This window comes from Mytilus trossulus, chromosome 7 (assembly GCF_036588685.1).
Source record: "Mytilus trossulus isolate FHL-02 chromosome 7, PNRI_Mtr1.1.1.hap1, whole genome shotgun sequence".
In the NCBI taxonomy this organism is placed as follows: Eukaryota; Metazoa; Mollusca; class Bivalvia; order Mytilida; family Mytilidae; genus Mytilus; species Mytilus trossulus.
In genome coordinates, this window is record NC_086379.1 from 68,486,811 (window position 1) to 68,514,574 (window position 27,764).

At 32.1% G+C, this 27,764-nt stretch overlaps 1 protein-coding gene across 1 annotated transcript; it reads left to right on the top strand.

Annotated features, from left to right (window-relative positions):
- Positions 1 to 2,945: 2,945 nt before the first annotated feature.
- LOC134725662 (dual adapter for phosphotyrosine and 3-phosphotyrosine and 3-phosphoinositide-like) lies at positions 2,946 to 26,072 on the top strand. The gene is made up of 9 exons (XM_063589674.1): positions 2,946 to 3,065; positions 16,376 to 16,457; positions 16,866 to 16,985; positions 17,276 to 17,409; positions 17,854 to 17,978; positions 18,776 to 18,823; positions 19,678 to 19,829; positions 20,347 to 20,434; positions 22,531 to 26,072. The coding sequence occupies exons 2-9, from the start codon at positions 16,408 to 16,410 to the stop codon at positions 22,570 to 22,572; spliced, it is 759 nt and encodes a 252-aa protein (XP_063445744.1). The 5' UTR covers positions 2,946 to 3,065; positions 16,376 to 16,407; the 3' UTR covers positions 22,573 to 26,072.
- Positions 26,073 to 27,764: the final 1,692 nt, after the last annotated feature.

Genomic DNA, 27,764 nt, shown 5'->3' on the forward strand with positions numbered 1-27,764 from the left:
TTTTTCTCTCGTCTTTTTGTGATTTGAATATACATTTAAATATTTTATAGATAAAATATAATTCGAACACGAGAATTATAGCATATATATATCCTCATTGACACTCGTGCCACATCTCATTGATTGGACCAACGTGGAACTAAACATAGGCACTTACAGTCAAATCTATTGTATTTGCTTTCCAAATCCACGAAACTTGTTGGGTCCGGTTTTCACGAATAACCCGTCCCTTTCTTATTAAAATGGCAATACACCAGGAATTTCAGATAATGAAATCGGCAATACAGAATCCTTGATATAACCCATACTACTGTAACTCTCACAAAAACGATACATTGTTGGAAGTCTTAGAGCGAATTTGAATCAGATGGAAGCCCACTAAAATAAAATAAAGGCCATCGTAATCATATAATTGAAATTCCAATAGACAAATAAGAGCAACAATTTCTCGCTGCATTGAAGACCTGTTGGTGACCTTCTGCTGTTGTCTGCTCTATGGTCGGGTTGTTGTCTTTTTGGCACATTCCCCATTTCCATTCTCACTTTTAACAGTAGTATACCTCTGTTCAAAAGTCATAAATCGGCAATCCTGGCAAACCTTCAAGAATGTAGTACAGGCATCGATCAACTTCAATGTACATCCTTTATAAAAATTACCACGAAAAAACACTCAGTTCGATGGTTAAACAGACATCTACATAAAATACTCAAAACAAAAGCAAGACTACACAAACATGCGAAGCAAACAAGAAGCTTGTAAGAATATTAACAGTTCCAAAAAGAATAGCAAAATGGATTTTTATGAATACATCATTAATGCAGGATTTAAAAAAAATGTTATAACCATTCTGGAACTATATATGAAAGCAAAATGTAACAAGACAAGGTTGGAATATTACCGCTGTGTAAAATGACGGCCTTATAAACGACAGCAAAGAAAATGCAGATTTAATCCGTATTCACAAAATTAGATCCAAAATCTCAAATTCCAGCCCTAAAAAAAAATTCAAATATTTCAAAATTGAACATAACTTTGGAAGACATTTACAAATCATTAAAAAAAATGAAAACCCTGGGGGACCCAATCGAATAAAATAGCATCTTCTCAATCTTTCAACATTTTATAGACTAGTATCGGCATCCGAAATAAAGCTGATTTAAAGTAAACTTAGTTCCAGCATTAAAGACCCCATTTAAGAAGGAAGATGTATAAGCAGCACACCTTCCAGCTGTAAGAACTCATACTCTGCAAATAAGTTGTTGAACAACCACTTATCCAGGAATACAGAACACATCAGAGAGTGATCATGTTCTTCAAAGTGGTTGAGAGATTTGTGCCAGCTATTGCGGCTAAAAGTTAATCAAAATCCAATTCTGCCTACTTCTACTAACTATAATTCTGCATCCATGTTTATTCCTGTTTTTTTTTGTTGTGACTGTATAGCTCAATCTATCGATGTAAAGAAAGTAAGAACATAAGAATCTCGGAGATTTTTGTATGCCCCGTCTGATAGCGAAGGGGTCATTGAGTTTTACCATTGTCCGTGCGTCCCAAAGTTGGTTCCAGTTTTCTAACTTTAGATTGCCTTAACCAAATGTTATAAAACTTATAACAATGCGTATTAATACCACAAGACACAAATCAAGTTTAAATTGTGGTGGCAGCACTTAAGAAGAAGAAGAAGAAGATGATTGTTTCCATTAAATGGGCTCATACGGAGCATAGTTACAATATAAGACATAAATAAGGCAATAACAATAAAAGTCCAAAAAAAGAAACAATAATGATCAATAATAGTCCAAAAAAGAAACACGAATAAACTTTCTAGCATTATGTCCCATTACAAATGGGGAAAATGCTAACAATTAATGTCATATGCAAGCCCGGTATTATCTGTGCCCTGATGATGGAAGTTTTTAACGACCTTGACTGGCTTAACAGCCCTTGCACAGTCGTTTCCAATTCATTTAAAATTAGTAAGATAAGAACAGAAGAAGAAAAAATGATTCCGCATAGTAAAATATACTTAAATAGATTTTTGATCGAATATAAAAACACATACATGTGTGACATTAAAAAAAAAGTCCTCGAAAAAAACCTGCAAAACAGAATTAGATTAGAATCTCACAAAATAGCATACAACAGATACGGTATTAGTTGATGCACAGGGTGCCTAGTAGCCTCTGCCCTGTTTAATGGGGGAAAGTTGGTTGATTCAGTATTTAGGGAGTCACTGAAGCCAGCCTCCTCTTCGGGGAGTACAGTCAGTGCTCTCCCCGTTATGAATATTTCTTGACCCCCACTGAACAATAAAAATAGTTAGAATGAAGTCGGGCATTTATCTAAATAATATTTGCAGACACGTCATATACAACCAACAAAGGATTTGTGTAGTTAGACTGACAGAGACATCATAAGTATATGTCTGTCACTGGTAAGACTATACAAATCTTTGGTATTACATATACGATTTTTAAACTATTTAAGATAAGCACACATCATAAACATAAGATTTAATAAAACAAGATATGGATCATAAGCAATTTCAGTGAAATGAACGCTAATACATGATAAATTGAGAAAGAAATAAGAGGTTATGGCATGATATTTCAAACCATTACAGATAACAAATAGCACACTGTTATATGGCGCCGGCAAATCATATTCATATCGGCTCTTTCCAACGGCCAGCCCTGAGTCTTGTTTGAAAACTTAATAATTTTATTATGGTTTGATTTTGCAGGCCTCTTTGTGTGATGTTAAATACCGCTTATTTTAATTTGAAAAAATAAACAATTCTTTAGTCTTTTGGTCCTTATATTTTTACACCATTTATATAAATTTAGAATCATGCATATTGCCGATATCTAATAATTTTATTTTAATTAATTAAACTCGGAAAAGTATAAAAAAAAAAATTACATAAAATTGGCGGGGAAAATCAGTTACCTCCCTGTAATTGAACTTCCTGTATATTGGACAAAACAAACTTTCGTTCAAACAAAGTATTGTCCATTTGATTTACGCTGAAGAGGCAACACACCATAATTAGTTTATGTTTAAGGTTTGTATTTATCTTATAACTCCTTTAAAATCGCTGCAACTTCAGATTCGCAAAGTTTTAGGATGGACGGTCCGCCTCGCTGAATGATTCATAATTTTCTTGTTTGTTGAAAAGTGGAAGAGCTCAACACGGATCTTTCGGTACTTAAAAAAATCAAATGTGAAAACCCTTGAACATATCGACTAGGAGTCCAGCGTAGTAGTGATAAGGGGTCTGTACAAGGTATTTTATACCGTATCAAGACTCATTAAAGACCACAAAGCCGTAAACATTTTTGATGTTCATGGAGATGATTTGTCTTTTTTTATTGGCAGTGTTTGCGCGTGCGTGTACCCGCATGCAGGTACGAATAGTCAAATTGCCGTTCTAGGCTGCGCGTACCCACATCCGGTTTTCTAATAAAATGCCATCGAATCGGGAATGAAACGTGAAATATATACGAAAATTATCGATAATATGGGGATTTCGTGTAGAACGAGTGAAGAATATGAAAAAATAATATTTTCAAATTGTATTTGTTAGATAATGATGCATAATAAACATTGCAAAATTAAATGCACAATGATGAAAAATGAAACTGTATACGTACAAGTTTATATACAGTCCCTGAAAAGAAAAAAGTAAAAGAAAAATACTAAAAAATTAAAGCTTGAGTTTATAAAAATTAAAGAAGCAAGTAAGATCAAGTAATAATATCAATTGAAACAAATTATAAAAGATTCATGTAACTAATTAAGATTTGGAACAAATTTTACATATCAAATATGACATGTATGATTGTTTTGGCACAGATTTCAACCCGGCTGCACATTAGTAGTTTTATATATTTTAAAATTTTAGTTTCTGTTTTACATTTTACTGAAATATTATTTTAAAATATCATAAAGGTATATTTGTAATTTATAAAAAAAAATATTCCTTAAATAGTATTTATTTCTATCATGTTTTTCTTTTACAGGGCCTGTACAGTTTCATTTTCCATCATTGTGCATTTAATTTTGCAATGTTTATTATGTATCAATTATCATTATTTAATAAATACCAAGGATTTGTATAGTAAGACTATACAAATCCTTGTAAATGGACCATAATTTGTATCCTTTTTTATAAGTTCTCAAACTTTAACTTTTATTTTGTGGGTTGTGTTGGTGTTAGAATAGTATGAATGGAACAATTGAGTTTTTCAAGAAAAAAATAATACATTTTGATTCACCGTTTCATGACAGGAAACCAATCTTTATTTTCTTTATTTTGCACAATATAATTCAAAAGGCATAAATAAACACCATTACTAGTGTTACTTGATTCATGTTAATATTTAAAATCTTTTCAATGTTTTATTAAAGTTTTTTTTAAAAGTGACAGGAAACCATAAGAAACCAAAAGCATTTTTTTTATAGTTTTATTTTATTGCAAAATCTGCTTAAAATAATCTGAACAGTATACTTTTTCTTAAAATCCATCTTAAATGTAACAGTATTATAGAACTCCTAAATATGTGCTTGTTTTGAAAACAATTAGTACAATTTATTCAGAATTTTCCATATTTTCTTCATTGATACAGGATACCATAATCTTGTACAATGTTGTATCTTGATGTTTCGGCCAAAAAAATATATTTATATTTGGTTTTGAAATTCCAGTTATATAAAATTTATTCCAAATCATTGGCAATGTAAAATTCTTTAAATCCAGTAAACCTACTTTAGTGGGCTAAAATCAATAAAGTACTTCCTTTCAAGTCATGCCTGGTAAAAGTTTACTTTTCCTTTGACAATTTTATTGCGTTTCTGAAAAGTGTTTGCAGAACATGAATAGAAAAAAATATTTATAAATTGTGACAAAGTTACCAACTTTGTACATTCCAAGTGTAACGGTATATTAACATGCATTTTTCATTTAATTATCTTTATTCACCTAAAATATCCAGTAATATTTACTGCTGAAGCAAAATCAATCCAACGAACATCGGCACCATGATAAGAGACGTAATTTCGATTGAATTTTCCAAGGACCCTTTACATCGTTATTGGGAAACATAGTGTGTTTAAACGTCGGTCAAATCTGAAATGGATTTTGTCAAGTCATTGGGCATTTATTTTCACACAAGATCGTATGTAACATTATGCACATAGGAAAAATAATAGATCCCCGGCGCAATCTCTTTGAAAATTGTATTTTCCTCTTTTAAACAAGACGAAACACGTCTACAGATTATGTTTGCTAACATCCCGTTGGAAACAAAAACAATGTTTAGACCTAGTATTTCGTACATCCGGCCGTAATGGCGTGATCACATGTTAGTCACATGTTTCACGTATGACCAGAAATGATTAATTTTAATAAATAACTGGACTTCTGTTTCGTGTGAAATGTAACGCATAACGATAACGTCATTTTCTTACTTAATTATTACGAAGATCAAAACAAGAATGTAAATCATCTCTGATTTACCTGTTTGAACATCTCGCGAGAGTTCATATTTGCATATTGCTTTTAAGAATTCTATTACAACAAAGCAGATTACATCAACTTAAATTTGCGTTACGAAATCGGACACTAAAGTCACGCCACTGTTCTTACATCTGGTACATAAATACTTATAGTTCTCGGCATTTTCTTCTCACTATCCTTATTTGTCGATGTTCTTTGTTATTTGAAAGCAAAAGTTAGAATTTGCCTGGACGATTTTCTATAAATCAGTCAGCGTTATGCTCTTCGGAAGCAAAAAGTAACGCGAGAAACGACACAAAAATACGGTTGTAGAATTTTTGAAATTCGTACATTTCATTTTTTTTTCTAGGGAAGAGTAGCATACACTTGTATGTTGATAAAAATAATGGCATCTTTAGATTTAGTTGCAACTTTTCTTACAGTAATTCACATTTTATCACTTTTCTATAGTTATAGGAAACGGAGCCCAATAGCAAATTATGGTCCAAATACAATTTTAAAATATTATTTTTCATTCTCTTCACTCTTTCTACACGATATCCCCATATTATCGATAATTTTCGTAGATATTTCACGTTTTATACCCCATCAAATGGCATTTTATTAGAAAACCAGATGTGGGTACGTGCAGCCTGGAACGGCAATTTGACTATTCGTACCCGCATGCGGGTACGCGCAGACACTGCCTTTTTTATTCTCTTGAAATATTATGATCAATCTTTTTCTCATCAAACTAGTATCAAAACTGCATTGTGGGTCTCATTGAGGTTTAAGCGTGACACTGAATTGCTGATTTATGTAAGCATCAATCTGGAAAGTGACTTAGTCATGTTGTGGTCCTTGTGGAAACGGGAAATTAAGTGTTACAAGTGGGACACAGAAAAATACAAAGAAACAAGAATTGTTAACATACATACAAAAATGTAGCGTAAGCAAGATCCAGGAATCTGACAAAACAATAAGGGATCCGGGATCAGAACCCCAATGCACCTCCCCCTTTATATTATTTTAATAAAAAAGAGTTATTTTTTTGAGCCTGCAACTTCTGTTGCTGAAAGTTGCTAAAATCTGTACATGAGGAATGTTGTAAAATTAGAATTCTGAGTGTTCATAATTCATAACTAAACACCTTCTTTGCAGAAAATAACATGCTTTTAAAATTCACACTTCATGATTTATACAGACGTTACATAAAATACAAAACACACGGCAAACACTCCAATAGTTCAAACCATTGCAGCTATCACTTCTCCCTATGATTCTGAAATAGTGTAAGCTCAAAATAATGAGACTTGTTTTTCTGCATATTGCATTTTGGTTCGTCAAATAGGAAAATCCAACAAATCAACAAATTACCTCTCCAAAAATGACAGCCAAGGGAAATAAATTAAAATCAGATTATTTCCTATTAAACTCGGATAATTTCCTTACGAAACCTATTTGTAGAGATTTTTGTTTGGTTACATTCTGATCAGAACTCAACTTAGAAAAGTATAGTAGGGACTTGTGAACTGGAGAATTAATTTTATCCTAAATGAATTTCAGGTATTTGAAGGACAACTGTATTTTGATCTGTATTTGGTCCTTTATGTCATGTATGTGTTGAAGGTACCATATAGATTTCAGGTGTAATAAAATATGAAAGTTTCTTATGCTTTGTAAAAATTAGGGACACAGCTTTTTTCATTACAAGGAAAATCAAATTTGTGGGAATTGATAGAAAACTGAAGGATAAACTAGTAAAATAAAATATGAAAAGATAGTTTTGTAAAAATAATAAATTAGGGTCCAAGAGGTTATTACTTGCTTAAAAAAAACTTATGTAAATTTATTGTACAGACATTTGTAAAATTGAATTATTTGAATTAACTCTCCTATGCTAACCATGTTAACAGAGTTAAAACTATTGAATTATTTAAACAAGCAAATATATTCTTTATTTGTAATTTTTTTTTATTAATATGATACAATTAATTTACTTGTTCAAATGAAAATTCTTTTAAAAATATAATGCATTCCTCTAACAAAATTTGCATATTTTATTAGGCAGTTAAGCTGCCTTATGCGAGCACCCTGGTTTTGTGTGTTTATGAAATGTTTATCTGAAGTTAAGTTTTCTTTTTATTGGAAATGTCACTACACTCTTAATTTTCTTTGTGCAAATGTTTTCATTTTCTAATTTCTTTTCCACTGACTTCAGCTCTTTCTTCAGATCTTCTTTTCTCTTTTCCAATCTTTGTATGAAATCTCCAAATCTGAGGCATTCGAATTTGTGGCTTTCCTCCAATTCTTTTATTTGCTTTTTGTGGGTTTCTTCCATACTTCTGTTCTCTTCCCTGTGTTTTTCCTCCATTTCTTTTATTTTATTTTTAAGTCCCTCAATTTGCTCATCCCGTCCATCTACCTCTACTTCCATAATGCCAACTTCTTCATCACTGATGGTGATTTCCTCATTATAGTCTGGAATAAATTCTTCCTCTTTCTCTGTCATCAAGGGTTTAATATAAATGTCACTTCCAATCTTTACATTGTATGGGTTTGTGGACTTATGAAAAGTATGTACCGTAACAGCAGAATCCTCTCTGAGAGGCTTTCCTGCCATGGCATTAGCATGGTTTTTCCATTTTCCCTCAGTTAGTGCCTTGAAATTGCAGATATTACATAAATAGGGAATTTGGTTATTTGGAGTGTGTCTGAACATAAAATGTTGTACAGCTCCTTTCTTGTTTAAATGTGTAAAATCACAAAGCCTGCACTGCCATACTTTGGTTCCTACGACGTCAGACATTTCTATAAATAAAAATTTATCAAAAACTAAAAAATTGTTTTAAAATTTACACATTTTAAATATTCTACATTTTAAAAATTTGTTTTTAAAATTTACACATTTAAAATATTCTACTGGTAACTTGCTTTTGCCCAAATTGGCATGTTTTCGTTACAGGGTTTTAATCGAACATGGTGAACTACCTCAGTGCGGAATTCATCGCGAATCTCATAAACAACGGGGCTGAGAATTTTAGTTATCACTAAAGGACCAAGCCATGGAGAGCGAAACTTTTTATTTACGGTTTTGTCAAATTTGTATACCAAGGCCCCCAACTCATATCTATTGTCAGTCAATCGTGTGTCATGGTCACGTTTTTGTCTTTCTGCATTGGTTTTTAGATTTTCCCTTGCAATCTCATAAACGTTTTGAAAATGAGATTTTAAGGTTGAAATGTAATCTTCATTGTTCTCAGTTCTGTTATCATGACTTCTGAACATCAGGTTTAGAGGGATATTGACCTCTCTACCTAGCATCATGTAGTTTGGTGAAAACCCTGTAGCCCGATGAGGGGTACTTCTGTAAGCAGCTAGCAGGAGATTGATGTATTCATCCCAATTTGTTACATTCTTGTTGACAAAGGTCTTGATCATACCACCAAGAGTCTTGTTAAATCTCTCTATTAAACCATTTGATGACGGATGATATGCAGTTGTTCTGGTTTTGTTTATTTGGAATAAATTACAAACAGATTTGAAAAGGTCACTTTCAAAGTTCTTTCCTTGGTCGGTATGCAATTCTAGTGGTATGCCAAACCTAGCAATAAATTCCATCACTAGTTTCTGTGCTACGAGGTCAGCATGCTGATGTGGTATAGGGTAGGCTTCCATCCATCTGGTAAAATAATCGCCTATAACCAGTATAAATTTATTCTTCTTCATGGTTAATGTCAGTGGACCAATGATATCTATGCCAATTCTGTCTAATGGGTATCCAACTCTATAGTCCATCAAGGTGCTTTTGGTTTTTTCCCCGTTCCTTTTATTTTGTTGCATATGGTACAATTCTGTATATGTTCTGTTATATCCTGACTCATCTTGTACCAAGTAAAAACTGTCTTCATTTTCTCTATGGTTTTCTTAACTCCCATGTGTCCAGAATAAGGGGTGTTATGGCTCAAAATCAATATATCCTTCTTTAAAATTTTTGGAACAATCAACTGTAAATGATTTAATTTACTCTTGGCATTTATCCATTTCTGATAAACAATACCATCTATCAATTCAATATTCTCCCAGTTTAACCAATATCTCCTTGTGGCTGGGCTTAAACTGGCACACAATTCTCTTTCTGGTATTTTTCCTTCTTTTTTCCACTGGTGTAAGTATTTTAGATCTTGGTCTTCTTTTTGGAACGCCTGCATTTCTTTAACTGAATATTTGGCCAACCAATCTGGCTGTTCTTGAGACCTTGTTACCACAGCTCTTACTGTGACTTTATAATTCAGTTCCTTTACATCATCTACTTCACTCTTGAAACTTTTCCATTGCTCATTTATCTGTTCACAGGCTTTACATGTGTCTTTAGAACTGTTTGTAGAATGATTACATACTGGAACATCATGTTCTTGTCTAGATAATGCATCAGCATTTTGGTGTTTTAAGCCTGGACGGTGCTGTATCTCAAAATCTTACTGTGAAACAGTTTCAATCCATCTGGCTAGTTGCCCTTGTGGATCTTTGAATCCAAATAACCATTTCAGCGACCCATGGTCCGTTCTGACTACAAACTTTCTGCCAAGTAAATAGTGTCTGAATTGGTTGACAAATATTACCATGGCTAAGAGTTCTCTTCTTGTAACGCTGTATCTTTGTTGAGTCTTATCTTATTTCTTTGAAGCATATGCAATCACTTTTTCCTTCCCGTCTTGTACTTGGTGAAGCACTGCACCAATACCAATGTTTGAGGCATCTGTGTCAAGGACAAATTTTCCATCTGGATGAGGGTATGCTAATACTGGACTGGTGCAAAGGGCTGTTTTCAAATTATCATAACTTTTCTGAGCCGTTTCTGTCCATTCAAAATTGACATCTTTTCTAGTCAAATGACTAAATGGAGCAGCTATCTCACTGAAACCTTTAATAAATTGCCTGTAATAGTTGCAAAGGCCCAGGAACTTCTGTACTTCTTTCATTGATGTTGGTACATTCCAGTTCTTAACACTCTCGATTAGCTTAGGGTTTGGTTTTATGCCATCTTTTCCTACAATATGTCCAAGATACAGTGTCTCGCTCTTCATCAGGTTACATTTGGATGGTTTTAGTTTCAAACCAGCCTTGATGAGTCGTTGAAATACCTCGTCTAGTCTGGATAAATGCTCTTCATAATCTGAACTGAAGATGATTATATCGTCAAGATATATTAGAAGGGTCTTCCACTGTAATCCTCTGAAGATAAGCTCCATACATCTCTGGAACGAGCTTGGTGCATTACACAAACCAAATGGCATTTTACAGTATTCATACAATCCATATTTTGTGATGAACGCTGTTTTTGGCTGATCTTTTTCTTCCAACTGTAACTGCCAATAACCACTCTGAAGATCAAGGCAACTAAATAGAGATGCGGAGGCCAGACAATCCAGACACATATCTATCCTAGGCAACGGATAGGCATCCTTAATGGTCAAATCATTCAGTTTCCTGAAATCTAGGCACCACCTAACAGTGTTGTCTTTCTTCCGAACTAGTACGACATTGGAAGCCCATGCTGATTTAGATGGCTGGATTATCCCCTGTTCCAATTGTTCATCTAGGTTCTTCTTATCTTCATTATCAAATGCTGCTGGTGTTCTTCTTAGTGGTTGTCTAATAGGAGCAGCCCCAGCTGTATCAATTCTATGTTTGACTAGGGAACATGTTCCCAAATCTGCTTTTGAAGAGGCAAAAGCCATACTGTTCTTCTGTAAAACTTCAGCTAATTTCTCTTTTATGCTTTCACTCTCTATGTCTTTACTTTTTTTTTCATAAAGATCTTTGAGGTGTTCTGGCAACAGTCGATTTTCGGCCTTTTTCTTCTGTTTACCATTCAGCTCATTGATTTTACAAATCTTTATCTCTGATTCCCACTTTTCTGGTATATTTGCCTTTTCTATGGTCTCAGACAATGTGAAGTTTTGCTTGGATAACTCATGTGTTTTACACATCTTGGACTGTTTGCTTGTCAAAGTATCAACTCTGTCATTCTCAAGTTCAAACATGTTTTCTATGTAATCAACAGGATGAAGTTCACCAAGTAGATAGTTTTTCTTCAAACTTATTGGTTCTGAATCTAAATTTATCAGTCTAACTGGAATATTTTTCATGAAGGGGTCAACTAAAGTCTGTGCCACCATAAACTTCCTGCTGTCTTCTATAACAGGCTGTATCATGGAATACCGGGTATCTAACAACTCTTGATTTTGACCGCAACCATAAAGAATAACTTCTGAAGATGGTGGAATGGTGAAATTCGAATCCAAGACTACTCTTGCAATTAAGTCCGACTTGCGTTTTACTTCACATTCTATCCATTTTCCATTTAACTGTATTCCTTTTCTAGAGTTAACTGTTATATCCATTTCATCAAGGACATCGCAGCCTAACAATAAATCATCACCTATAGGTGCTACATATACATCCCAGACAAACTGTGAGTCTCCAAGTGTTAACGTCACTGCTGCTACCCCTTTGGTTCCCATTTGCTTCCCTGCTTCGGCAACAACTAGGTTTTTCAGTGCTGGTTTTAACTTTGATCTGTTTGTTTTTGGAAGGCGGAAAAATATCTCTTCATTTAACACAGTAACTTCTGCTCCAGTATCAATTACAGCCTTGATTTTCTGATTGCTGACCTCCATTGGTACCTTTATACTGGCTGCTGTTATGCGATCAATCACAATTTCCTCTTTAGTGTTCAATATCACATCTACATCAGCACCTGTATTCTGACCATTTTCATCATGTGAAGAAAGACCTTGGTCCTTTTGCACAGACTCAGCAACAAAATCTTGCTCTTGATTAACACTAGCAAATTTCAACATTTCCTCCGTCTTCTCTCTAAGCAACAAACATTGCAGTATCCTTTCTATTGGATCATCACTTGTCTGGTTTATCTTTACTACTTCTGTCTTACTTTTACTATTGTGGGCTGACACTTGGCCGTCAGTTTCAGCCCTCTTTAGTTTAAATCTTCCTCTTGGTTTTGATTTTGTCCTTGATTCTGTCTCGGGTTTGGACAGTTTCTCGCAAAATGACCTTCTTCTTGGCAATTATAACATCTGTTGTTATTCTGTTTTTGTGTCTGAAAACGGTCTTTATTCTGCCATTTCGATCTTGGATCAAAGTTTCTCTGATTTTGTTTGTTATAATTAAAATTCTTTGGTGCTTGTTGGGTGTTCAACTTGGCATCCATAATACTCTCAACGGACTTGGTAACCTCAGTAGTTATGCTATCTTTAATGTCCCTCCCAAACTGATTTAGCCTCTCTTCAGTCACAAAACGTTTCCCGCCAATTCGTCGTACATCTAACTCTTCGGTTGTACTGTAATTGACATCTCTATCCTCTGTTTCTACTTCTATTTGTCTTATTTGATTTTTCCCCTTTATACCATTTTTACAAGTTGTATGCCATGCGACAAGGTTGATAGTCTCCTCCATTGTTTTTGGTCTTTTCGTCAGAACATCATATGCTATGCTTTGATCTGGCAACCCATTTAACATATGTTCTATTGCAATGCTATTGAACAATTGTTGGTTCATTCCTGGATATGCTTTTTTCACCATTGTCTGTATACGTGCTGCATACTCATTGATTGATTCTTTGTAACCTTTTCTGACTGTCTGCAATTCCTTTCTGTATGTTTCTGGCAAATTATTGTCACCAAAACGACTTTCCATTTCTTTGGACAGGAGTCTAAATGAACTTCTGGTCTCATAAGGCAGCTCTGCGGCAAAATTTGCAGCCTCATCTTTCAGGATTAGCAATATTTCTTCAGCCTGGCGTCTTGGATCCCAGTTGTTTCTGTCTGCAATGATTTCAAATTGCATAAGAAATGTGCTCCAACCTTCTTTGCCGTTGTAAAAGGGCAATCTTGATCGATATCCATCCTGCGTGCTCGACATTGACTCTGTTCTGCCTCTTGTTTCTCTACTTGGCATTCCTTGATCTGTTTGACTGTTTTGCCATAGGAAATCTCTTTCTCTTTCAACTTCTATTATCTTCTCCCTCAGTCTTGCCATTTCTATCTGATTAGTATGCATGGTGTTACTAGGTGGGTAGATATGTGTGTCGCTGCGTGAAACCATTCTTGGTGGATTAACAGTCTGGTCATAAGTCATGTCAATAGTTGCTTTATTTTGAGTGTTCAGTACACTTTGAGGTATGTTCATTGCACTTGGAGCGCAGTGGTGTGGATAACTTGTGCTCAGTGCACTAATTGATTGTGGAAAAGTGTTCTGTACACTTTGATTAGACAAATTTGTGCTCAGTGCACTATTTGATTGTGAAAAAGTGTTCTGTACACTTTGATTAGACAAGCTTGTGCTCAGTGCACTATAATCTGACAGGTAAGTGCTCGGTGCACTTTGAACAGGGGCAATTGTGCTCTGTGCACCATACGGAAAACTATAAGTACTTTGAATAGGTGGACTAGTTGTATATGTATGTTAACTTTGACTATTTATTGAAACACTGCCTAATGAATTACCCATATTTAATGAAGATGGACCAGCTTGGACTGTGGATGTATGTAAACTTGGCGTCATACGAGAATTTCCCTCACTACTTGAATATATTGGCAATGGTAGCCCTCTATTCCGTAAATTCATACTGACTTTGGGCAAAAGCAAGTTTTATATCTTATAAAATACAGTGTAATGCTTTAATAAATCTGTGCTTGTTGTTTGTTTTTTTGTTTGTTTGTTTTTGTTAATTTTTTTTTTTTTACTGCTGAGTATCAGTTACTCTTAATTTTGAAAATGTTTATTACACTTTAAAATATCAGAAATCTTTGTAGTGTTTACCTTTAAGGTTGTTTTTTTTCAATCGAAAAAACGATACACCTTTGAGTGTCAGTCACTCTTTAGTGCTCACTTATTTATACTTAAATAATACACCTTTGAGTGTCAGTCACTCTTTAGTGCTCACTTATTTATACTCAAATAATACACCTTTGAGTGTCAGTCACTCTTTAGTGCTCACTTATTTATACTCAAATAATACACCTTTGAGTGTCAGTCACTCTTAAGTGTTCACTAAATAATACTTAAATAATACACCTTTGAGTGTCAGTCACTCTTAAGTGTTCACTAAATAATACTTAAATAATACACCTTTGAGTGTCAGTCACTCTTTAGTGCTCACTAAAAATATATATATTTTTTAAATAACACTTTAAGTCTCAAATTAACTTTTTGTTTTTCTTATTTTATACTTTTAAAAATTATCTTTATTTATTTTTCTCCCCCTTTTTGTTAAAACTCTTTGTGTATCAAGTTACACTTTGAGTATTAATAATTTTTAAATCAAAAGAATTTCAGTGGCAATTTAATAAAAATTAAATTCGTTCACCGCTTCCACCAATTTGTAGCGCCGACCGTTTATTAACTTTACCAATTTCAAAGCAATGAATGAAAAACTGGTGTAAAATAGATTCCGTTTATTATAACAGAAATAAATGTATTGCAATTTACAATAAATAGTATTTAAATATTATCAACGTATGTAATTACCTATAAAATACCTAATCTGAAAAGTTATATCTGAAGTTCGTAAAGCAGCTGATCGTTAGCAATCCAAATTTGAAACTGACTATAGTTGACCTGGTTTACAAAGTGAATACACAAAAATAGATATTCCCTACTTCCGGTTAATGGTTACAATGTAAATATGAACGCTGTGTAGCAAAAGGCTACAATTATGAAAGATTATCGTTATAAATGAATGTGTAAAAGGTAATTCCATACAACTTTAACGTATATAAATGATTTGTTATGCAGTTCCTATGAAAATTACTCCGCATAACATCTGAGTCGCGAATGACAACCTAAAATGTGCTACGAACTCCCGGTAAAATCATTACCAAAATATTGCGGGAATTATGAAATATAAAAATGAACTGCACAAACTATGTGCATTAAACAACGTAATAACTTCTATTACGAAAGTAAATTAAGGTAAAATGATTTGGCACAACAACATGCAAGGTCAATCTCATATGCATATCACTTTGCTAGACCCCAACACCTGTCATTTTATTCCAAACTTAGACATTATGGACTTGGGGTGAAGGTGGGAGTCTTTTACATTTACTATGGACAGGTCAGTCAGACCTCACCGTTGATCCCTGTAGTAGTAAACATTTGTCTGATTTGTGTCTCATAACTTTTGTATTGTACAACACAAACTTAGTTTTCTTTCCAGGGAAGCAAGTCCATTCATACTTTTATAAGCTCGTACTAAAGACAACTTGAACTACTAACAGTCAACTAATACGAACAATTAAGATCAACTAGAAGAACTGCAATCATTGCAAATTTGTACCACTGCTGACTCATGAAAGACGCATGACCATTCGTGGTCATGTGCGTTGCTATTGAAAACCTTGATAAAATATGAATTATTTGCCATAATGATTAAATGAACATAAATGTACAATTACATATGAATATTTAATGTTTGTTCTTTTAAATCTTTAAAAAAAAGTTGAAGCAACATTGCTACAGTCTTCATTATTATGTTTGCCTTGGTTTTTGGTTAACTGCCTACAGTGCTTACAGCGCTTTGATTTAAAGTTTATCTTGTCTATGCTGATAATTTACAAGCCAAGATTGCATAATATCCTAAGTCTATGTGAATAACATGTTAAGTATCTAACAGAACTCTTTTGCAAGTTTCGGTCTGTAATATGTCTATGGTCCTTGTCAGTCATGTTAGCTATTCTCAATATAACTAGACTTCTACAAGTGCTCACTGGATACTGCTTTTAAATTGTCAGCTATTATAAACAATATATATATAAATATATATATGATTTGACAAATTGTTTTACAGATTACAAGATGACTTAAAGAAACCAACAATGAATGTGTAAAATGGCAAACAGAAGTATGACCAATAAAATCAAAGATCTTCCGTAAGTCAGTGTATCATATATACAAATGTATATACATTGAAGAATCAATACACTTATATTAAAAGATTAAGAAATAGACATTGTGTTTTAGTTTTATTTCCTCCTTCAGTTAAAAGAAAAGAAATGTATATAAGTGCAGCAAGAACTATTTATTCGGATATCATTCCTTTATTTGTTTCATTTGATATATTTCCTCTTATAAGTCATCCAAACTATTTTTCTATGTATCTTCCAATTAAATTTAATTAATTATTATAAAGAATTTAGTTACTACATATATTTCAAGTATGAACAGGCTGACTTATGTGTGTTAAAGATGATTTTCTTATTAAATTTAATATTAAAAAAAATTATTATATGTTTTTGATACAGAAATGAAAATATTATTATTAATATTTTTCTTTATAGATGGTATCATCCAAATGTAGATAGACATACTGCAGAGAGTTTATTGTTACAGAATGGTGTTGATGGAACATACATGTTGAGAGATAGTTCTAAGTTAGGAGATTATGCACTGTCAGTGAGGTGAGAATTCAACATACATTTTGTTTGGACAAGTTTTCACCTTTAATTTAGAATTACAGTCAGTAAGATGAGAAAGACTAAATTACAAGACACAACTTTTAAATGCAATGGTCAGGCAACTCAGCCAGGATAGACATGCAAAAAACAAACAAATTGCTGATGTTTTATGTTTCGGAGAGCTGAAGAAAAGTGATAACCATGTCTTTTTTATTTTGTAAAGTTTACAGATTGTGATATCCAGATTTTTGTAACTATTGTTTGAAACCTTCAGTATATATTTTTTATTGTAGATGTGATCAGGCTGTTAAACATTTCCCGTTAACATGGACAGGAACAGTATTTAAGTTTGGTCATGGAGAATTCAGCAGTGTAGATGAATTGCTACATCATTTCACAAATAAACCTTTAATTGGATCTGAATCAGGTAATTTAGTATGAAGCTTTAAAATTTATTGCTTTTTTAGTGTATGAGTGAATCCAGGATACACATGGACCAGAGTAAAGGTTTAAGTTAGATAGGGTGTCTTCCTCCATCTAGCTAGTTATTTAACCAGGCTTAATCCACCGTTTTCTGCGTAAGAAAATAACTGTACCATGTTAGGAATATGACAGTTGTTAACTATTGGTTTTGTTGTGTTCGAGCTTTTGACTTTGCCATTGGTTTATGGACCTTCTTTAGAATTTTCCTTAGAGTTGAAGTTTGTCTTATTGGTCGGTAACTAAGTTATATTCATACTGAGAAGTCCTAAAAGGAGAATCAATCTGTTCTTTATTCTTTAATGACTGTTTTTTTATGTAGTTTATGTACATAATGAAATGGTTATGAATCATCCTATGTTTAAAAATATGTGAACAACTTTTGTTTCAGGGCAAATGACATTACTTAACTACCCATATCCTCGGAATATAGAGGAACCAAATGTATATGATACTATTCGTGTTCATGCTGAGTTCAGTACAGCATCAGAAAATCTTAAAGGACCAGAATTCTCAGTAAGTACTTTATAATGTAAAATCTGAAAGGACCAGAATTCTCTGTAAGTACTGTATTATGTATATGTGCTGATAAACTTTTTTATATTAAAAGATATTATATGTGCAATCATAAACCTACATATACAATGTATCATCTAAATTTTAGTATGAATAATAACATTAGATGTATGTTTCACTATAATACGTTATTCTGATTGGCTAACTGCAAATCATGTGTTATTCCTTAATCAATTGCATTACTCAATAAAACTTTTCTTTGATAATAAAACAAGGTCCCGAAATAAAGTGCACAAGTGAATTAGATAAAAAAAATAATGAAATTTGTGTTTTCATGATCCTAGCTAAAAATTTAATTATAAGTATTGAATTCTTCTTTTTGTAAATTCATAGGGTTGTAAAAGGGTTGAAAGTGCACACATTTTAGCGCTTCATACAAAATGTACCTCGGTCAACGCTTTTACACCCAAATGAAGTTACAAAAAGAAGCATTCAATTCTTAAAAAAAAGTGTAATGTCAATGATACAGCACCACAAATACCTAAATAAATGAAAATAGACAATTGGAAGCTTTCAACAAATGACAAGTACAGACACAATAGATTTTTTTCTCCCTTGAGATGAACAACTATCTTACATGACAATATATTCTCAACAGATAAAATTGAAACACAGTTCTAACCACTGATCAGATTTCTGTTCTGACACACATAAATGTTTGCTAGAATCAATATCTTATTGTAAATTTATAATTAGTCTGCTTAAAGTGCTGTTCACTAAAATGATTTCTTTTGTAGATTAATTCTAAAGAAGGATATCTCACAAAACTTGGAGGCTTGTTTAAGGTAGGTAAATGCATATTATATACAAAAAAAAACACCACTTAGTTGCTATCTCAACCCTGGTAATAAGATTGAGGTAATGCTAAATTATATTTTTTTAACATGATGATATTGAATTGTGAATTTAAAAAAAAAAATGGGATTAGTATTAATTTCAGAAAATATAACCTCAAATAAAAGAATTCTCTCTTTATAACTGTTCTTATCTAGATTTATTAAACACAAGGCATTACAGTTTAAGATTGCCTCTACCCCTCAAAGATATTGGCTTAGAATATAAGTACAAAACTTATCAAAGATACCAGGCTTCTTGTTTTGTACATCAGTGTGTTATGATATTTAGCCACTTTAGACAGTTACATACTGTGGATTCATTATTTTTCGTTGGATACCAATTTTCATGGATTTCAGGGTACAGGTGAACCACAAAATTAAATGTTCAACGAATAACAAAATTATTATTGGCTTGTCTGTAAAGTATGACAAAACCACGAAATCAAATATCCACGAACATGCAAGTTTTTCTCAATCCATGAAAATTGATACCCACTCAAATAAATGAATCCACAGTATTTAAAATTTAAGTGTCGAGAGTATCGTATTGCACAAGATCTGGTGATAGAATCTGTTTCTCTAATGATTTTTAACAATATGCAGACAAACTCAATTCTTCTTATTGAACAACCTGAGACATTTTGTCTTTTACATTTTCATTGGACAGCAAGAAAATTTGAGTTAAATTCTAATTTCTACCAATGAAAAACTCAGATGAAAAAAAAATTCAGCAGGTCAGGTAAGGATAAATGGAGAAATAATATATATATATCTCACTTAACAAATGATATTTGATATTTCAGACATGGAGAATCAGATGGTTTGTCCTTCAGAAAAATGAATTGAGATATTTCAAGGACAAGTTTGACAAGCATCCTATACGAGCGTTAGATTTACATGAATGTACCGAGTGTGAACGAGACTCCAGTATTAAAGGAAAATTTAATGTATTCAGGTTAGTAGTTTTATTCACATGATTTAGTTGATACAGGAATGTTCATCCCTGACACAGTATACACAGTAATATAAAGGGCATTCAACATTTTTTGTTGATCACATTACAATACTAAATAATATATGTTTATATATATGCTGCTGCTATAACTAAAAAAGAAGCAAAAAAAATGATCATATAGACACCATGCCTTCTTTGTATCTCTCAATGGTAACACCAGCATCTTCCACCTATAAAAATTGGTTGAAGTGTAATAGCCAATAGTCTGAAAGTAGCGTTGAACACCAAAAATCAATCAAACTATCGTAGACTCTTATATAAGCTGTCCTGTATCCATTTAAATTTCATGCAGTAATGTCATGAACTGTAAAATAACAAGCTGATGCGAGGACATAAATAGATTAGTTTACACAAAAGAAAGTAAATCAAACATTTTTATTATGCTTCAAACTGACTGTATTCATTTGATTAAAAAAATCAAGTTCAATAATGAATGACAATAATAATTCTGTTTTAGGTTAGGGTTTGCATGGAGAACTTTTTACATGTATTCCTCCACAGATCAAGAATCCAATGACTGGGTGCAGCTCATTAACTGGAAATTGGTAAGAAAATATATAGAATATCAATGAAAAAATAATTTTTTGGTTTTATTTTGTAGTTTGCTTGTTATTCTATTGACAGTATCTAAACATATTTTAAGTCCTATTATATTTTTTTTAATTCTTTTCTGACACAACAATGTGTTTATGTGTACATCCATAGCAAAATGGTCTTTATTACTAATATAAGTTTGATATAAAATTACCTTTAGTTACTTGCAACCATGCTTATATATCAACACTAACATTTGAAGTTATTGTTTGTTGTAAAGATATGCCTCCAAAAATGGCATATACACTGCAGAAATAACTAACTTGTATAAGCTGTGAATGTATGTGTCAGTGAGACAGCATCCAACATACTACAAAAAAAATAAAGACGACAACACGTGTCTGATTTTGTAGGGGGAGGGCCACAACATGACATGTTGAATTTACGCTGACCTATGATAGTAGAGGGGAATTATGTTTTCTGGTCTGTGCCTCGGTCCATTTGTTTGTCCGTCCGTCCGTTTGTCTTTCCGTTTATTCGTCCTGCTTAAATTAAAGTTTTGACCCAAATTTCATGGTCCACTGAACAGAGAAAATAATAGTGCAAAGTTCAGGTTAAAGTTTGGTCAAGGTAGTTTTTTTGATGAAGTTGAAGTCCAATCGACTTGAAACTTAGTACACATGTTCCCCATAAAATGATCTTTCCAATTTTAATTCCAAATTAAAGTTTTGACCCCATTTTCATGGTTCACTGAACATGGAAAATGATAATGTGAGTGGTGCATCCATGTACTTTGGACACATTCTTGTTTAGTTCATAGGCAGTCTCTTTGATATTTTCTGTGGGTTCTTGCATTTTGTAAAAATAAATGCTTTATGGCTTTTATAAATTTAAACTCTTAGTCTACATAAAGTTGGTATACTGTTGAACAGTTTAATTCAAAACACAGCTCAGATATCTGATACAACTGTAAGATATAGAATTATTCCGTAGAGTTGAAAACTGTCAGTTTTGATGATAAAGATTCAGTAGAAATCCTTGGTCAATGAGATACTGTATTGATGGTTGTCCTATCCATAATTATGCTTTATAGAGTCATTTGCAACTTGTCAGATATTCTGCTTCAGTGCTACAAATGATATCAACAGCATTGAAAATTTAAGTTAGATGTTTTTAATACTGTAAATTCAGAAATGATTGCGAGGTTTTTATTATTGCGAATAATGTGACTGAGTTGTAAACGCAATAATTAAAACTCGCATTTTGTAATATTTTAACTGAATTAAGTATGACTTTTCTCAAAATCGTAAAAATTAAAATCGCATTCAAGTGTAAAATGACAAAATCGCAATAATAAATGCACGCAATAATTTCTGAATGTACAGTACTTGAAAGGAGGCAAAATCCATGTTCTTTACAAAAGAAATGTGTCACTTCTGGCATCTGAAAAGATCAATATCATAATTTTGTTCCTCTCAAACGATTATGTATAAAAAAAATTGTCATGTAAATTAAAGGAATTCTTCTTATCATCTGTTGAAACATAGAGCTTGTACATTAACTGTCTATTCTAATATGACGTGCGTCTTTGATCTATGAATAAACCCATGCTCTAAATCCAATAAAATGTGTTGGCACATGCATATATTGACTACTGTAGAATAGAGAATGTTATCAAATTTGCATGCATTTAATATATTTCATTAACTGAAAACACTTCCAAACTCTTAATGATGCACATGTTGTTACTAATTCATTTAATATGACTGTAATGTGGTGCAATTGGAAATTGACATATTTGACCTAGATATGACAACTGTTCATGCTGGCTGTTCAAACTCCTCCCTCTAAAAAATCACATTGTCAGTCGTTTGCTTATTAACAAAAAAAAAAAAAGGGAGGTTCATGGAAGAACCTACACAAACACTCTACACTTATACACATCGGACATAGATTACTTTAATTGTCCTTATCAGAATTAAAATAATTGATCACTATTTCTCAGGCAAAAATAACCCTGAATTTAAATGCCTTCCCATGTAAAAACTACAATAAAGTATAGCTTGCATCAATTATTTCCTAAATAATGAGTTTTCTATTTTGACAGAGGCGGATAAGAGAAGCAGGTTATCTTCCCAGGAATAGCTGACCAAACAGTTAACTTTGTTAGTGAAATTTAGTTTGTGAGCACAATTGTGAATTATATTGTTAACTACAGACATGTTATTTATGGAACATCATTCTTTAACTGAAATTGTAGATATACATGTATACAGGATAACTCATTATTTCATGATCTTAATCATTTAGCATTTATTTTCTAAGATTGATAACTTAGTAAACCATGTATGTTCAGCTGAAGGCAGAGTATTAATTTTAAATGGATGTATATTAAATGAATAAAACCACTTCTTTACATTTTGCAAAAACCAAATTTTAAATAATATAAGGTGTATTCACATATTTTTTAAAGCACTGCCCAAATTTATTTTATTAATTTTGTTTTATATATATGTAGAAATCCCATGTGCAATCTGGACTGCCTATCATAAAATGTATTCAGAAATCATGTGCAATCTGAACTGCCTATTGTCAGAATCTGCTGATTTATTTTATTTTGCTCAGAGATAATAATGAAGCAGCTTTGCTTTTTGTTAGTTCATAGAACGTTTTAGAATCTTTATAAAAGTTAATCATTCTTTTATTGTAATGAATGTCAGAAATCTTTTATATCACTTATGTTTTATTATATCTCAGTTTAAGCAAATTGATGGCTAGCTCAATATTTGTCAATTTCATTCCAGTATTGCTTTTTTATGTTTGTTTTTGTGTTAAATGTAGCTGTGATCCTTGATGCCAGTTTCTTGGTAAAATATTTTTCTGCTTAAACAATTCTTTAATGATTCTATGCCAAAAACTATTTTTACTCGTCTCATATTCACTTGCCTTTATATTTTTAATTTACGAAAAGCATAATACATGTATATTTATTGATTTTTTGGCTTCGACCAAATATGTCTTAACTGCAAAAAACTTTGTTGTAATTGATTTTATGGATACTCTATTCATATTAATCAAAATTATTGGTATTTTTTTTAAGCCATCAGTTTATTTGCATTTTTTTAAATAAGGTTATTTTTTTCATTACTTATTTGGTTTTACATTTTTCTAGCCTGCATTTTGTATTTTATTTTGATTTATGCACACAAAATAATTTGCTGAAATTTTAAAAAAGAGAAAAAAATTGTTTAATAAGAAATTACATGGAAGGTTTCTCCTTCTCATTATATCTTTATTTTGACATTAAACAGGTTATAATAAATGAAAATGCTAAATCCTATATAAAGAAAAGCTAAATTAACATAAGCTCGTAATATCATATTTTCTCTCTTTAAATTGTGTACAAATAGTTTACTTCATTATTCATTATTTGTCAGAATACTTCTCTAATAACCCTGTAGTCAAATGATTAATGTACGGGTCAGTATCTAGTGCAATGAAATGTTATAGTACAAGTATTTATCCTAAGATGTTGAGAAGTTGATACATTGAATGATGCTATTTTTGTTTTACATTTATTCTCTTGGACAGTATACTGTCAAATCAATATGCTATGCACAATCTTATAACTTTAATTGGACTTTATGTTGGGGGTTCATTTTGGGCTAATTTAACTACAAAGAACAAAAAAATTGGTTGAAAATTTTCCCCAGCGTAATATAGAAGTATTTATATGAAAAATGCCCCCAAAAAACAAAAAAAAACTTGAATCTTAATTAAAAAGTATATTCATGAGAATATCTGACTGGAATTGTATTGACGAAATATTCAATTTTGTGATGCATACTCCAAACCTGATGATTTTTTTTATTGAAAAATTCCTATGCAAATCAAGTATGTAAAAAAAAAATCCATGGAGGACAGGGTTAAATATGAAATTCTAATCTTATAAATAATGAAATGTTGCAAGGCCTGACAAATAAGAAAATAAAACTTGACTCATCTTATAAGGAAAAAAATATATAAGTTTTTAAATGGAGCCTTTCAAAATGAAATTATAAATCTCAGTATGCTGTAAAAGATTTTTACAAGCTTATCTAGTGTGTGGAACTGCATATAAATATGAAAAATTACAAATGTAACTTTTAACTCCTCCAAAAATTGCAAAATGAAATATCCTTCTTTTGGAAGTACACATGTATAAAATGCAAATAAATATTGTTAAAACAGTACCTACTTTGTTTTATTGTTAACATTGTTAATTCTCATTAGACCACAACAAATAATTATATCTGTTTGCTCAAACCATCTGTTGCTGGTAAATAAGTTTGTTAATTATTTCTGGTCTTTTGAATTTGTTATCTCTTATTTTTTTAATCAATTCCTTTGTATCTGTGATTATATCCTAGCTGTAGTATGATATTATGTGTGTTGTGTTTGTTTTGTGACCATGTAACTTACAAGGCATTGTCTTCTTAGTAATGTTTATATATTTTCTATCACAATATTTTTGTTTCCAAGTTTTAAAATTTTTGTTTTTTCTTATATGTTAGATGAATTATTATGTATGTATATATATTTAGTAGAAAAGAGTGTTTTGTGAACTTAATCTTTGAACACCCCCCAATTAACAACGTTTAAACATTAAAACATTATTATAAAATACAAATTTCTATAGTAATAAACCTTTCCTTTTGATGCTGATGGGCTTTTACCCCTGAAATGTCTGGGTACTGGCTATTTCTTTCCTCTTGTAGGAAAAGTTATTAGGAGAGATGATAAAGCATTTGTACCTTAATTCCAGTTAAGGCTGTTAGATGTTGGTCAAAAGTTAAAGTAGATCACATTGGCTGTCAGGCAACACATGAATTGCCATTAGAAAGATTTGTAATACATGTAAAGTTCAGATCTATGCAACACCAATTCATAGAGAAATCATTTTATTGTTTACATGATAAGTGACAAAGGTCCACACTAAAATAAGGTCACCATGCATGATCTTCAATTTATACTCAACTCTTACTGTGATGTAAAAAGATAGGCTTAAACTTAACATCTGAAATGCCAAAGTCATTTTTTGTCTATATGTCCTGCTTGATCTACCATGGTCAAGTTTTCTTTATATTATTGCTTATCAATTTGGTTTGATTTTATAACCACATCCTCCATAAAAAATCTCCAGGGGTGGATTTAGGGGGGACAGGGGGCCCACACCTCTTTTCTGGTTGCTTATATAGGGAATCACCAAAGCATGACTAGAGCGGGCCCCCTCTTAGGCAGTCAAGCGGCCCCCACTGATGAAAATTTCTGTATCCACCACTGATCTCAATATGATATCTTAATGTCAAAGTACCAAAAATTTTAAAAAAGGCCAATTAATTTACAACATAACGGTATGTACATTACTAATATGTTCATTCTTGTATTCTACATTAAGATTAATTTAATATATAAGGTTATAAATAGTTTTCTAAGTGAAAATAATGAGTCAACATTTTTTTAGGAAAAGTTGTATGAAAACATTGTATGAGAGAAGCAGTTTCATTAACATTGTGGATTATTAAGACATATTTCATTGACTGCATACTTTGAAAAAAAAATGTGCTATTTATTATCTCTCCTTAGTACTGGTGGGTATGATAAACTGTAAACATGGCATTTATAATCCAGTTGTTATTGTCCCTTTTTTTTAGTCAATGGCTTACTCCTTACTAATGAAATAATCAGATTTAATTTAGTAAAGTTTTACAGAGCTCATTTCAATTAGAAGAATGAACTATTGTTAAGAATTTAAAATGTTTCAAGAAAACTGATTGTGCAGTTCACTAGAACTGTTGTATTCTGTGGGATTTTAAAAGAATTATATTTAATTGTAGTAAGTGTATTATCTAAATACTTTTATATCAACTTTTTTAACAGCTATTCTTACAATATACCAATTGTTTATCTTCTTTATACGTATAATTGATTAAGGAGTAAGGATAAGTATGCATGTTGTGATACTATGTAAAAGCCTTTTGTCTATCATGTATTTCAATTCAATTTTTTGTGATTCCAATTTGAATGGTATATTTTTTTAATCAGATGCACACCAAGTTTTTATGTCATCTTTTTTAACCAATGCTATTTTGAATTAATTTTATTTTATAGATAAAAGGAATTTACCATACATCCGTTCTCTGCAAAAACTTCACAAAATTATTTTTATTTTTGTATTATTGAATTTAACCCTTTCAAGGCGAACAATGCGTTGAGGCATCCCCGTAGCCAGGCCGAACAATGTGTTGAGGCATCCCCGTAGCCAGGCCGAACAATGCTTTCAGGCATAGACAATCACGTGATAATCATATTTTTTTTTGTTTTTTAACTCATTTCACCCCGTAAAGCTATGTTTAACCTATACATATATAGGTTTTCAGGAAGCTTGTATATCACAGTTAAAGAATACCAATTCTGACTGAATTTGATACCTTATATATACTTCAATACAATGAAAGATCGGTAGCGTCAACAAACAAAATAAGCCGCCGCCATTTTGTACAAAAACATGTGATGCGAACATGTGACTTTTTTCGTCGAGAAAAGGTTATTTGGAAGGAAAGTTAAATTTAATTTCATGAATAGTTTGATTAAAATTATGATACAAATTACGAAAAACGATTTTAACAATTGCACGGAGAATAAAATCAATTAATAATCCGACTTCCGTCGGCGCGGTAATTGGATTTTTCCCACGAGTGCAAAAGGTCGCACTCCTTTTATGGAAGTTCTAAATAAAACAATCCAATCACATTCCTCTCTCACTTGCCGATGTCAAGGACGCAAAATTATAGTAAATATTAGTAAAATGTCGTTTCATGGTCTGTATCGTGTCTGTAACATTCTGAGACATAAAATGTCCGATAGTTTTGAGAACGAGTTTGAGGGATTTTTGGTGGGAGAAGTAGATCTTCTTGGTCAACGGTATGAAATGCATTGACCTAAAAATGACATCGGTGATGATTTCATGATCACTCCTGAAGTGATGTTGAAAGAGAAGGGGTCAGCGAACTTTCAGACGAAAATAATGACAGCTGACAGATGTAAATAATGCCCCTGATGTCCCCCAACAATGACTGATGGCACCAAGAATTTTAAATATTGAAATTTAAAAGAGGTCTTCCCCATTTATCCCAGAAGTAACTGGTCCACAAAACATATGAGACCCAAAGAAGGATATTTTTTCCAGATGTTTTCTATCTGACAACCAAATAATTGATAGTTATAATTAGATAAGATAAGACATTTTATTCCAAAGATAGGATATTTTGATTCCAGAGATAAGATATTTTTATTCTAATT

Coding starts and splice junctions, on each gene's coding strand:
- LOC134725662 (XM_063589674.1), top strand. CDS start 16,408: ATGTGTAAAATGGCAAACAGAAGTATGACCAATAAAATCAAAGATCTT. Junction 17,979..18,775: donor TTAAAGGACCAGAATTCTCA/GTAAGTACTTTA, acceptor TTTCTTTTGTAG/ATTAATTCTAAAGAAGGATA. Junction 19,830..20,346: donor GGAAAATTTAATGTATTCAG/GTTAGTAGTTTT, acceptor ATTCTGTTTTAG/GTTAGGGTTTGCATGGAGAA.